The 13,771-nt window shown below is 40.4% G+C and overlaps 2 protein-coding genes across 5 annotated transcripts; one reads left to right on the top strand and one right to left on the bottom strand.

The window, feature by feature from the left end:
• Positions 1–3,499: 3,499 nt before the first annotated feature.
• drg2 (developmentally regulated GTP binding protein 2) lies at positions 3,500–8,554 on the bottom strand. Of its 3 annotated transcripts, none has more exons than XM_085784727.1 (14): positions 8,524–8,554; positions 8,170–8,264; positions 7,408–7,568; positions 7,144–7,233; positions 6,979–7,039; positions 6,655–6,745; positions 6,478–6,550; positions 6,083–6,173; positions 5,624–5,721; positions 5,239–5,315; positions 5,038–5,126; positions 4,877–4,935; positions 4,687–4,740; positions 3,500–3,842 (listed from the first exon to the last, which is right to left on the bottom strand). In XM_085784727.1, the coding sequence occupies exons 2-14, from the start codon at positions 8,231–8,233 to the stop codon at positions 3,756–3,758; spliced, it is 1,095 nt and encodes a 364-aa protein (XP_085640853.1). In that variant the 5' UTR covers positions 8,234–8,264; positions 8,524–8,554; the 3' UTR covers positions 3,500–3,755. The 3 variants fall into 3 exon arrangements, with proteins under 3 accessions (XP_085640853.1, XP_085640854.1, XP_085640851.1); XM_085784728.1 differs by having other exon boundaries at positions 8,170–8,259; XM_085784725.1 differs by having other exon boundaries at positions 8,484–8,542.
• A 3-nt stretch (positions 8,555–8,557) lies between these two features.
• gfer (growth factor, augmenter of liver regeneration (ERV1 homolog, S. cerevisiae)) lies at positions 8,558–11,451 on the top strand. 2 transcript variants are annotated; one of them, XM_085784729.1, is made up of 3 exons: positions 8,558–9,007; positions 9,853–10,067; positions 10,438–11,451. In XM_085784729.1, the coding sequence occupies exons 1-3, from the start codon at positions 8,795–8,797 to the stop codon at positions 10,598–10,600; spliced, it is 591 nt and encodes a 196-aa protein (XP_085640855.1). In that variant the 5' UTR covers positions 8,558–8,794; the 3' UTR covers positions 10,601–11,451. The 2 variants fall into 2 exon arrangements, with proteins under 2 accessions (XP_085640855.1, XP_085640856.1); XM_085784730.1 differs by having other exon boundaries at positions 8,618–9,017; positions 9,863–10,067; positions 10,438–10,845.
• The last annotated feature ends 2,320 nt before the right edge of the window (positions 11,452–13,771 follow it).

Genomic DNA, 13,771 nt, shown 5'->3' with positions numbered 1-13,771 from the left:
TAAGTTTGAGCCATGTGTTTATTAAGGTTTGAAATAAAACAAGATGAGAACTTAATTGTTCACAGAACTTTCTGTAGTATGCTTGCTTATCATAGTAAGTCATTAGAAATGACTCTTTACATTAAGGTAGTAGCCTGGTGAGAGAGAGTGTTGGGGGAATCACTTTTTTTTTTTGCAAGTTCCCGCAATTTTTGCAAATTCCCGCAATTACATTGGATAAAATTGCATAAATATCCTGCATATTCCATCTAATTCTTTAAGAAAACGTGCCACATGATCAAAGATTTTTGCCTGCAGCAATCACAAAAAAACTCAGCATTTTTCTGGAAGGACTGTATATAAAAAAGTAGCATACAAGTTACTAAAAATATGATGAATATGTAATTAGGGAATGACCTTTTAGGTTTACATCATCTCCCTCTGTGTTCGTGTACATCTCACATGAGGGTGGCTTTGAATGTGTGCTTATCAGATTTAGTGTATTCTCTGTGCAGCTCTGCTTCTTCATGTGCATCAATAGGTTCATTTAGAAGCATAGAAAACAACCTGACCACCTGCCAAAGGCTTTAAAAGAGATTATCTAAAGATCATAGTACATATGTTCAGTCTGCACATACAGAAGCAATTAAGATTAGTTCTAATGTGTCCATGAAATCCCTCTCTGTTTGTAGAATTTAGTGTAAGCTGTGTACACTGTGAGAGAGGAAGAAAGTTACTGGCTCCACCAATCACAGCTGAAAACCTCCATCCACACTATGCTAAAAAAAAAGTTGAGACGGCTTTGCCCCTGATAGAACAAAACTTGCTTCCACATTGATCATAATATTAAGTCATAAAGTAATAGGTGCTTATTTGGGGGAATTTTTTTTTACTTTACTTTACGTATGAGACTCTACCTAAGACATTATGAGGCCTATAGTGCCCTTAACTAATTTATTCCCCCCTCGCGTCTATTTTAGAAAAACTGTTACTTATTTCATGAACAGTGTGACATTCCTTTCTTATCTGAAAAGAAAATCGGACTTTTGCCTCTTTTAGCATTTTACTGTTGAATAGTCAACACCCTATGATTCTTAACCCAGAGGCAGCCTGATGTAATGAGCAGGTTGTAGCAGAAGAGGGCAGAAGAGACTAAGTAATGGAGGTCCTGTTAGATCCCTCAATACTGAGGAAGGTTGTCAGTGGTTTTGCATCATGTCTAGTCCATCAGACAGAAAAAAAATGTTTGGTATGGTTTTAGATTACTATCACAAATAAATCACAAATTCATTCAGCAGGTGACACACTTGGATGGCTGCTAAATAAATTGTATATTTTAATATGAAATAAGTTGTGTGTTTTACAATATATTCACTACATGTAAAACTGTACTAAATGTAAACTGTATACTGTTTTAGTTGCTTTCATTTCATTGTAGTAAATAAAGCAACACATTTGTAATTGTTGTCCAAATCATGACCAGGCAGTACTAGAGGAAGCAGCTGAACATTTTCCAGGAGGAGCTGATAATAATTTGTACAGTTTGCACCATGATATGAAAACAAACATGTAATTATCATTGAGGGGAAAAGAGCTCTTTAGGTTTCAGACAATTGACCACGCAGTTAAGAGTTGTGGAAGCATCTTTGGCCCTTGTGCTGTCAAACAGCATGTGCTCAGTCTCTTAGGTTATTGTACCACATGGGTTATATTCAGAAATAAAATCCTATGTACAGCCACGCCACATGATTTAAACTAATTTTGGCAGATCCTCAGAATCAACAGCAGTGACGTTTCACCTGAATTTCAGCTACTTTTTGTACAAAATGATGAATACAAGCACTGCAGCTAATGTCAGCCCAGTCTCTAACACTGTCACCTAAAAAGAAGTTGGTTGGTTTCATGTTGATTACACCTGGGAAAACTCCCACGCTACACTGACTGTGTTTAAAAGGAGCAGAGTAGAGGGAGGTCAGTGTGCAAACTGGGTTTTCTGCACAAGGGCTAAACTCCCTTTCAGAAATTGAGTTCAGGCTTCACATATCAAACTCTATGGAAAAGAGGTTGTTTAAATAACTCTAATAAAAGCCCACTGTTCTTGTTTGTGTACACTAGCAACACAAACACACACACACACACACACACTCACACTTCACCATGCCATATGGAGCCAAGCAGCATCAAGTGTCATGCCTGCTCCACACAATACACACCCAGTCGACCGTACCTTTGTGTTTTCTTTTTCTCCGCGGTGTTATCCCTCCATCATTTCTCTCCTCTTCAGGTTATTCCAAAGCAGAATCTCTCCATCCACGACTCGCTCTGACGAGACATCTTTAAGGCATCTTTAAAGCCAGCGGCGTCAACTCACAGCCCCCTCTCTCTCTCTCTCTCTTCCTCTCTCTCTCATAAAGCCTCCCACTCAGTCCCCCTCTCCTAGACCAAAGAGATGCTTGTGAATATTTAATGCTTCTATTGTGCTTGTGTGTGTGCCAGTGAATGGGGAGCATTGGCAGGGGAGTCCATACTTTCTGAAAGAAAAATGGTCAGCCTGCCTTGGAGCACCAGGGACAGCAACAGCGAGACAGCAGGTCAGCAGGGATGGAGGCAGTTAGGAGGGGTCAGAGGTCACTGACCCTCACCCGCTGTACAGCTGAGGGGGCAGCGAGGTGTGCTGGATGTCAACCTGGAGAGATGACACTGTCTTACACTGAAATAAAGCAGTGCACCGGTGAGAACACACTGTATATTTAATGGCCACTCTTACCTCTAATCATATTTCTCATGAGGCAGACATGAACTTTAGCATTATTAAAGTCCCCATCCACTCAAACATGTCTTTTTTGTTGTTTCATGTATTAGATGTTTGCAAAATTTGGATGTTTTTACTCAATTATTTTACACAAGTACTTTTGAGTTACTGTTGAGAACTTGTTACACCACTTGCTCTACTTCACAGCTTCAGTCATTTTGCTGATCCAGACCAATAATACTGCATGTGTATTCACAACATTAATTAGGATGTAATATATTATAAGACTTAATTGATCCCCAGCAGGAATCTTAAATGCACAGCTTTTACATGGGACACTGTTTCTAGTATTGCTGGTTTTCTGTGCTCATCATAAATCTTGGTATTAGATGTGGAATCAAACAGGCGTGATTGTGTGACAACGCAACAACCTATTTTGCAAGCCAGCGGTCCAGTGTGCAAGTTCTATGACTAAACATTATTGTTGCATTATTGTTGTTGTGCCTGCTTCCTTCAAGTGTCCAAAAAATCAGCGCAGGTTGGATATTCGGAGCGTAGTGTAAAATTAAGAATTCAAAATACTTAAAATAGACAATTTAAATCAAGAATAGTAACTGTTAAGACTTATGATTATACCCATAAATGTTTCTATATATTTTCACGTCAGGGTAGGTTGGTCTTCTCCTGCCCTCTGGACCTGGACTTGATTTCTTTGCACAGCACTTTGCACAAGTTCTGGTTTAATAAATATACACAAGACTTATTTCATGTTTTATGGACTTTATTATTTCCCCCCGATTTCTCTTTCAGAATCAATGTACCCTCTTTATCTTAAAAGGTAAAATAAATCAGTGTCTGTCCACAACCAACTCAGATCTGGCTCTCTTCAGTTTTTTGTTTTGTTAATGATCATATACAAAATAAGAATGGTGGCTATTTTCCATTGCTGTATATCTACTGTACAGTACTTTCCCCATTTATTTCTCTCTGCTGAGTCTCTCCTCCGTCCAAACAGAAGCTTGTTTTACTTCTTCACGATCTGAATGACGTCCTCATGCTCCATGATGTGTGTCAGGCCGACCCTCTGTGGGCTGTACTTGGTACTGGTTCCCTGGAGGACCAATCAGAGCAGGACATGAGTGTGTTTCAAAGATTTTAAATTGCTGCACAGTGAGGTAGACTTTGGGATATAACTGAACACATTTTTCAACAGTGGCTATACTTACATTTGTTTATGAGGTCTGAAAAGAAATATGTTCTCTCTTCTGCATCTGTTCTTCTCTAATATCATTGTACAGTAAAACCAGCTTTAGCTCTTCATTTAGGAGGTTAAAGTGAGAAAAGCTCTGGAAATAGTGAGTGTTTGTTCAAGCTTCTCCTCTTACACAAATTCCCCATTATACATCGGAGGAAATGATGCAAGGGTGTGTGCCAGAAAGCTAGAGACACATGTGTGGTAATATATACATAACATATAGTGTGTAAGTGGCACATAGAAGCAGTCAGACTCAGTCTTATACTGGAGACACAATATATGGCCGGTACAGGACACGTTTGTCATTGCAAATATAACCACAGTCAGTCATATGCTGCTACAAAGCAGCCTGTTGTAATATTACTTTAAATGCGCAGTATTTTTTATTTTGTTATGTCTATGGTTTTTACTGCAAATGGTGTTCTACTGTAAAGCTATTGGAAAGTAGCAAAGTATTTTTTTTTTCTTCTGAACTGAATAAAAACATACTGAAACTGTGGGTTCTGTGCATGTTGCAGCTCTAATACAGCCATCAGAGGTACAGCGGTCCCTGTGTGCATATTCATAACATCTACAAACTGTCATTCCTAATCCCTGTGCACAGATCAACAGGCGAGAGTTTAGTTTATTTCAGTTTATGGGACAAGAGGACAAGAGGGGAATTTTCAGAAGGTCATTGCCTCTGTAAACATGAACTTACCCAGACGAGGGCATATTTGAACTGGCTGGCTAAGGTTCTGTGGATTCGATGGCACTGCAGATAGAAAGCAAAACAGCCTTGTTTATGCACATTTAAAACAATTAACCTTAGTATTGCATATTATATAGCATACATATTCTAAAATGGTTCATTTTAATATAAACAATACATTGATATGCGTTTTACATACCACATGTTCTACACTCGCTCCTCTTCTCATGATGATGGCATCATTAAAGTCTGGGCGCTCTGATGGAAATAAGAAGAAACAGGGAAAAGGTTTGTTAAAAAGCAACATATTCACATGCTTGTGACAGACTAACGGGTGGATGAGGGTGAATGACAGGGTACCTCCTCTTTTCTTGGTATAAATGCAAATCAGAGCCAGGTATTCCCACAGACTCTCCAAGAGGTAATCCAGATTCAGCTTCATTCCACAGCTGACGTACGTATGAGCAGAGAACAAAGGAGAGAGCAGTTTAACTTATTTGCATACGTACGGACAGAGGGATGATATCTTTTGACCAAAATTACAGTTGTGCCGTTACTCACCTGATGACCACGCTGTGAGGTCTGCGAGCCAGGCGGTCCACTTCTTCAATGGAGATTTGATCCACCTTATTGTACACCTGTAAAATCACACAAACGATGAGGAGAGGAAGGATCACAAACAAAACACAGACAACTGTCAAGAGTTTCATGTTGTTACTTAATAAAGAATATTATGTTTTTATATACATTCTAAAAATAAATAAATAAATAATTATAAATTAAGATGAGTTTAATTAATAAACTCATCTTTGGAAAAAAAAACATCTTTGCAAAACTTAAAAAAAAACAAAAACAACAACAGTGGTTAACAAAAACCAATTGGAGGGTTCTAAACAGCTGAAGGTACAAGGCCTTGACACAACTTCCTGATGAGTCATTGACCTACATATAGGCAAGGCATGTAAACTCTGTTCCCCACGATGACGTCGATGAACTCGTCTGGTGTGCTGTCCTCCCTGAAGAGCACTTCTGCATTAAAGATTTCTGACGAGCAGCGGTTAAAGAAATCAACAGTGAAGCTTAGGGAGACATTGACACATACACACATTCAAAAATAATTTTCCATGGGTCATTTCATGTTGTTCAGGGAGCTAAGAGTTGAAGACATAAATAATCCCTTGTAAAACTAATTCCTGCAAAGCGAGCAAATTGTTAAATCCATTTTCCTCCACTTAACCCAAGTATTTAATCCCCAGGTATCCTCGTCTGCACTACATGATACTCTTCAAATTCATTTACAAAAGGGAAACTCAGAGACAGCAAGAGAGAGTGAAAATATTGAAATACTGGGGCAGAGAAATATTGACGTCTAATTCTCCTCTGTCAAAGGCAGAATAAAGGATACTGTATTCGTGAAGGATGAGCTGAACAAGCTTCTCTGAGCAGTGGGTGAGAGGAACTGTGGAGTTGTAGGAGAGGCCGCCACCTTTCTTGGGCTGCAGGGAGAGATACAAAAAAAACAAAACATGGTGAATATGACAATTTGAGCATTTATTCCTAGAGATGGAAGCAAAATCATACTTTTTCTGACTGTCATGTCAGTTTGTTTTATCCATCCAGCAAAAAGAGAACAAGGCAGCCAGACAACTAGATCAAATATTTCCCTTATAAAACACTTGACATATAAAACTCGTAACGAGATGTTAATGAAATTAGCTGCTGATGTTCACGACCTCCTGATTCCAAAAGCATGTGGTGACCCCCAAGAGATGAAAAAAGGTGAGAAAATGGAAATTGTACCTTGAAATAAATATTGGGTTTCGTCCTGTTGAGTCTGATGCCCACTGACTCCAACTCTTTTTCTAGAAGTTCTCTGGAAAGATTAAAAAACAAAAAAAAAGGTTAGGGACATGCACTGTAATCACTGATGAGAATCAACTTGCTTACACAACAACAACAACAAAGAGCCTCACACACCTCTGAACTTCTCCTTTGGTAGCATCCAACATCATGATGACCACATCTGCTGTCCTGGCAACAGCAATGACCTGTCGACCTCTGCCCTTACCTTTGAAAAAAGGAAAAAGCTCAGTATAGCATGATGGCCTGGGAGCTAGCTGTCTCCTCTAAACTACATGAATCTTCCTGTCACAATTAGGATATCTGATCTATTTATTACCAATTGGATAATCATTCAGTCATTATTTTGCTACAATTACCATAACAATAAAAAGATACATGACAAATCTGACATTCCAGCTCACCACAACCTAATTACACCAACATGGAAACCAATCATACCTTGGGCAGCACCCTCAATGATTCCTGGCAGATCTAGCAGCTGGATGTTGGCCCCTTTGTACTGAAAAACAACAAATAACAGTGTAAACCACTCATAAAGTTGCTCATTATCATTTTAAAATTACAAATGGGGAGATATGCATTGGTGTAAGAGTGTGCATTTACCTCAATGACACCGGGGATGCAGGTGAGGGTAGTGAATTCATAGGAAGCAGCTTCACTGGCCGTAGATGTCATCAGACTGAGGAAAGTGGACTGCAGGACATAACAGAGTCACATTAGACTGACACAGTACGAACTTTGTGTTAGGGTTAGATGTGCAGTACAGGTTAAAAAAATAGTTCAGAAAGAGAGAGCAGCATGATTTTCCCATCTTCTCAGATCCAGACCCAAGACCACAAACCTCCTCCATCCACCATGTTGACATACCTTACCCACAGAAGGGAACCCGATGAGAGCAACACGGGCATCTCCTGATTTCATAACATCGAAGCCCTCGCCTTTAGCCCCCGCTGACTTGGAGGGCTCCAGAAGCTGAGCTCTGTATTTGGCTAACTTGGCCTTGAGCAATCCCAGATGGTACTCAGTAGCTGTGGGAGACACACAAAACAAGTCAGGGCTCCAGACTGAACCTCAATGGGAGCATTTTTCCCCTAAAACTTGAGACAGAGAAAGTACATTTTTCATCTACTTGCACATGTGCATCCAGTAAATTTAAGGGGCGACTCAAAAAATCTGGAATCTGTCATTATAGGTGGCAGGCCAATGTGTGTAGGATCATGGATGAAAAGGAAATGTGAATATTTGCCTTACAAGTTAATGTATGCCTCTAAATGTTCTGCTTGCGCTCCTAAAATTTTAAGTTAGGGGGCCACTGTACTCCAAGTTAAAAAAAAAAGTTATTCTGGAGCCCTGGAAGTGACTGAAAATCTTATCTGGGAGGTTTGATGACATGAAGGACCAATGTAAAAGGTCATATCATAATGTTACTATATGGGTAAAAAGGCAACGGGTGTGTGTGGGTAACTTTTTTAATTTTGATTGTCACTGTTATCAGTCCAAATGTGTCAAATAGAGGGCATCATCTTGCGATATTAATGGGTAACATTACACACATAGACACACACAGCTGGCTGCAAGTTCATCCATGATGCAGCTAACAGTTAGCCACGAGTCTGCTTCCTCTCTCACCTTTGTTTTTCTGTGTTCGAGCAATTTCTTTCTCTATTTCCGAGATTTTCTCCGTTATCCCCATGGTGGCGTTTCAGGTGATGCTGACTGCTACACTGTCACAGAGAGAGAGAGAAGACAAAAATACAAACGTGTCACTCCACCACCACCACAGTTAGTTGTTAGCTTTGTTAGCCTCCTGGCTAGCCCGGCTAACAGCACCACTACACAGTCGGTAAACCACAACAACAGCGAGCAGAGCTTTAAATGGAGTATCCGGGTAAAACACGTGCAATGTCAGGCGTTTAAAGTGGTGTGAAATGATAGATATTTACACTTTGACAAATGCTACAGTCCGCGGCATGCACACAGTACCGACATCACCAACCGGAACACGGTCCGTGCCGGTGAGAGGTCCGGGGGGAAACAAGGAAACTCGTCCTGACGCATCTCCAGCCCGGTGTGCTCCTCTCGCTCGCACAGCACCGTTCGCCGGTATTCAGGAAGTGTGCCGCTCCACCGTGATGGGAGCACAATATTAAATAGACAACAATGTGTCCGTGCACCGGTCGTGTGTTTCTCGATACTTGTCACTATCGCTATCACGGGTCAGTCGCTCGTTAGGAAACCGATGTAGAGAGCGAACATGGCTGCGCCCACAGGACCGAGAGGATCGTCCGCCGCCGTGCCGCAGGGGTTTGGAGGTTTCCCGTTCGCGGTCGGCGGCAGAGCACCGGAGGACGGCTCCGGTAAGGAGCAGGAGCAGACCGGGGAGGTGAAGAAGAAGCCGTGCAGGGCTTGTACGGACTTTAAATCGTGGATGAAGGTCCAGAAGACACAGACGACAGCTGCTACACAGGTGACAGGAGGTCACGGTGCTGTGGCGGGTTTTTGGAGGATCTATCTACTGTATCTGTTAGGGAGACTGTAGTCATAAAACTCTATGATTTATTATCTGATTTGTCTGGGTTCATTTATGTATTTTGTTGAGTTTTTAGCGCTGCATTACAACGCTATAGCCTAATATATGACGACATGGTTGCTTATTGGTTATTGGCTGCTCTAACATATTAACGCCAGAGGCCCATGGCAACAATTTGTATCTGCTACTTTAATTTCAATTAATTTCCAGATCGTCTTCTCAAGTAATCAACTTCGACAATAAAATGTCACAAAATCAGGAAGAAAAAAACCCCATAAAGCTTTGAAGCATCTTCAGTCATATGTTTCAGTCAAACTAATAATAGGCTACTATATTTTACATTCATGTATGGTCAGAATAAGCAACAAATCATAACAGTAGGCTACAGAGGCTCAATTTAGAAAATGTTTGGAGCCTTGAAACACGTTAATCATTTATCTAAATATTTGCTGAGTCATTGTCTTTCAAACCACAAATCAATTTCTTTTCTACTCTTGGCATCCCTCTCAAAACTTTCTCTTCAATCCTTTTAATGTTCTAGCTTCAGGTATGTTTATATATTAATTTATTACATTTATTTGATACTGATAGACCCAGCCTGTTGGACTGGATAGTAAATAGCTACTCTGGCTCATGTATCAACCACAGCCACACATCACCATTAACCACAATAAAAGACATAATGCAGTTGGCTTCCCTGCTCTCATCAGTATGAATTACTACCAGCTTATTGACTCTGCTGTGTGTGGCGCTGTGTTTGAACGTCTACTCTCACCCTCCAGGGGGGCCGAGCTGCTGAGATGGAGCCACAAGAAGACCCACAGTGCCCACTGGACAGGGGAGAACTAGGGCGTAACACCTGGTCCTTTCTGCACACCATGGCGGCTTATTACCCCGACCGTCCGTCTCCCACCCAGCAGCAAGAGATGGGGCAGTTCATCAACCTCTTCTCCAAGTTCTTCCCCTGTGATGAGTGTGCAGAAGACCTCAGGGAAAGGTCAGACCACAGTGCTCCTTCAGGTTTCATATAGAGTCACATGTTGAAGTGAGAAAATATGTGCAAAAGAGTCACACTGAGGGGATCTTAGCAGGGATTTTGCACATTTTACTCATTTATGTTCAAATCACAATACTGCTGTCCAGTGTGCCACATGTTTGTATTATGATAAATATGTATTTGTACCTTGCATGCATTCACTGGTATCAGTATGACATGTATCTCAGAGACTTTAACCCGGCCTTTTGGTCAAAGTTATTATATCTTTCTGCTCCATGCTATGCTCTTCCTCTTATCTTTCACCAACCACTTTTCTTCCTTTTTAATTGCCATTAGATAACATTAGACAATTTTCATTTCCTCTCCACAGATTAAAAACCAATCATCCGGACACCAGCAGTCGCCATGCTCTGTCTCAGTGGTTCTGTCATCTCCATAATGGTGTCAACATCCGGCTGGGGAAGCCTGAGTTCGACTGCTCCCGAGTGGACGAGAGGTGGAAAGACGGATGGAAAGACGGTTCCTGTGATTGACGGATTGTGTCGGGAGTTGTCAGAGATGTGAGGACTGAGCTGAGACCTGAGAAGAACAATTCTCTAAGTCAGTGCAAAACTTAATGTGGAAACACCACAAGGTTTAGCTCACATCTCTGTTGTGGAGAGGCGCGATGTGATGAAGATGTGTGGCGAATATCAACTGGCTTGTTAGCTCTGTTAGTTAGTTAATTCAACTGATCTGGTAATAAAACATAAGGACACAAAACAATTATGCATTCCTCTCTGTCTCTCAAATTGGGATTAAGATTCATAGTAAAACATGTTTCAATGAACCTGCTGTGATTTCAGATTATTGAGGAGATCTAAAAAATTTAAATACTATCTTTTGTGAAAACTGAAAACGTGCAGGGACATGTCCATTCTAAAACATTTATTTCCTGTTTCACTGCTTTTCTGCATTACCAAGCAGCCTGTAACCTGAGTGTCTGTGCACATGCTATTGTTTTTTGTTTTTTTACTATGAATTCCAGACTCAGACTTGACAAGTTTCACTTTTCAATAGTGAGCTATTTACAACTGAATTCAAGAATGTAGTGTCTTTATCCAGTTTGTTGTTGTGTTTTGAAGTTTTGTTTGACCTAGAGTATCATGACAACACAAAATATATATTTCTAAAATGTGGAAAAATATTTATCGCAACACTTTACATATTATATTTTGGTTACAGACTGTATTTTCATCATAAATGCTCAGTTTGTGTGTGTGTGTTGTGAGGCGATTTACCTGGAGGGATTGTTGATTTATTTGCATAATTCAGTGCTGATATGATTTAATTTAATAATTAAAATTAAATAATAATTTAAGTGTGATTATTTACTTGTGTTTCTTCATTTCATGTCAGTGAAAATTGTTTTTTGGACGAACAAAATAAGCTAAGAGACCTGTTAGTCTCAGCACCATGCAGAACCTTTCTCCTGAGTCAAGGAGACACACAATGTGATCTGTGTGTGTGTGTGTGTGTGTGTGTGTGTGTGTGTGTGTGTGTGTGTGTGTGTGTGTGTGTGTGTGTTATTAATAAACATGCTGATCGTGAATGTGTTATTTAAAGAACCAGTAAAGGACACACACACTAAAATAAGTCTAGTCCTCTATAGCCACTATGTGTTTTAGTGTTATCATGATCCTATAAAGGGTTTGCATTATGTTATATAAACATTTACAGCATTTCTCCTTTACCCTGGTCTTAATTACTTTTTTCCCCAATACTGGCATGTTTTCGGCTTTTATGCCTTTAATTGATTGGATAGTCAGAGAGAGACAGAGAGGTGGAATGACACGCAGCAAAGGGGCGCTGGGGTATTTGAACCGGGGCCAGCTGCAGCGAGGACTATAGCCTCTGTATATGGGGCACCTGCTCAACCCAATGAGCTATACCATGCCTCAATACTGACATGTTAAGGTTATTCCTTTAATGATTACATATATGCTCAATAATGTAATGTAATATTACCGCCCTCTAGTGGGATGAGCAAGATAGTGTGTTAGCACAGCAGCTTCAGTTGTGCATGTTCACAGCACAATTCATTCAATATCACTGACATCACTGGTTTAGCAGCAACATGGTACAGGACTGTGCTGGTCTTGAAATAATCACTGTTGGGCATCAGTTAGTTTGAATGTTTTATCTTTCCATTTATTCCTGGGGCGGTTTCACATGCAACGTGTCTGGACTGTGATGAGAATTTCATTTGATTTGATTTTTGCATATTTTGTTAACACATGGATTGGACGGTCAAGTCCAGACGATTTTGTTGACATAAAAGGTGCCTGCAGCACCAGTGTGGTTCATTTCATGTTGAGGCAGTTCGGTGTTCAAGTAAATGGTCATTGTCGAGGCAGCATTAATTAGTATAGACCCCATGATAAGTCACTTGTGACCAGAATATTATGTGGTATTTGGCCAAGCTACATCATCATGAGACTGTTTTCCATGCCATCTGTCATAAATTAGCAATGTGTGTGACGGATGGTCGCCTCATGCACGGTTTCTTCTCTCAGTATATTGTTTGTAGCCTATACAGTAACAGTCCTCGATGCGCCCACATTTAGATCAGGTCAACTGTTCTACTGAACTTCAGGAAGAGCTCCTGTGCTGTAGCTGCCAGTCAGGACCAAGAGGTCATTCTCACTGTGTGATTTTTCTCTTGGGATCTAGTGGCGTTAGAAATGGGGAGTTCTTATTCCACAAAAAAACTATACATCTGTAAATATTTGCTGATTCCAGGAGGTCTATATTACAAACTTATTGGAAACCTACAATAGGCCTACACCCACATGCAGGTGTTTCACAGCTTTGCTGATATCAACCCAACTCTCTATTTTGCTGCTCTTAAGAGGGGACTATTTCTATTAGTCTTAATGGTACTTTTGGTCATTCCGATAAGTGAAAACTCACCACCCACAACTAATTCAGGTGCAGGTCTTAAGGGGCACAATCATTCACTTGTACTTGAAACCTATGAAGATGGATGTATCGGCATGATTGAGGTGGAAAATAAACCCTAATCATGTCACACTGATGTCATCATACTGAGTTTCAAGATTCACATTTTAATACAAAGTGGGCATCATAGGATCAAGGGGTGTGAAACATGTGGAGGTTTAACCCTTTCAGGGAGCATCTAGCATTCCATTTTGTTTCAACCACAATGATGAGCAGTTGTTAATGAAACTGAAATGAAAAAGAAAATGAATGAATGGGGGGGGGGGGGTTATACCAACAAAACCTCCCACTTGGTGAAAAGCAGACATGCATGTCAACAACGTGTTTCATTAAGACAGAATCCAATAGGCCTATTAACAAGGTTAATTAATCTAAAGGGATATACTGTATGCCTGAACTGTTTGTGTGTTTGGTTTCACTTGGCAACGACTTGCTACAAATTGCCATTATCAGATGTAGCCTTGTTAGTACTGGGCCTAAAGTGAGGTGTGGACACAGGACACATGAATGCAGCATAACATCTGATTATGGGAAAAGGGATCCAGTGTTTTTGAAGCTTTATGGCCTATGTTGATTTTCTTTGATTTTCTTTCTTTGATTTTCTCTTTCCCTTTTCTAAAACAACACAATGAATCGATGGAGGAGCTCTTCAAGCCCTCCGCAACTTTGCAATTTAACCTTAGGATGAAAAATGGCACAACACA

The sequence above is a fragment of the Trachurus japonicus genome, chromosome 8, assembly GCF_045865225.1.
Source record: "Trachurus japonicus isolate A0001 chromosome 8, Traja_1.0".
Taxonomy (NCBI): domain Eukaryota; kingdom Metazoa; phylum Chordata; class Actinopteri; order Carangiformes; family Carangidae; genus Trachurus; species Trachurus japonicus.
Note: the sequence above shows the minus strand (reverse complement) of the source record. Positions and strands in the feature narration are given on the sequence as shown.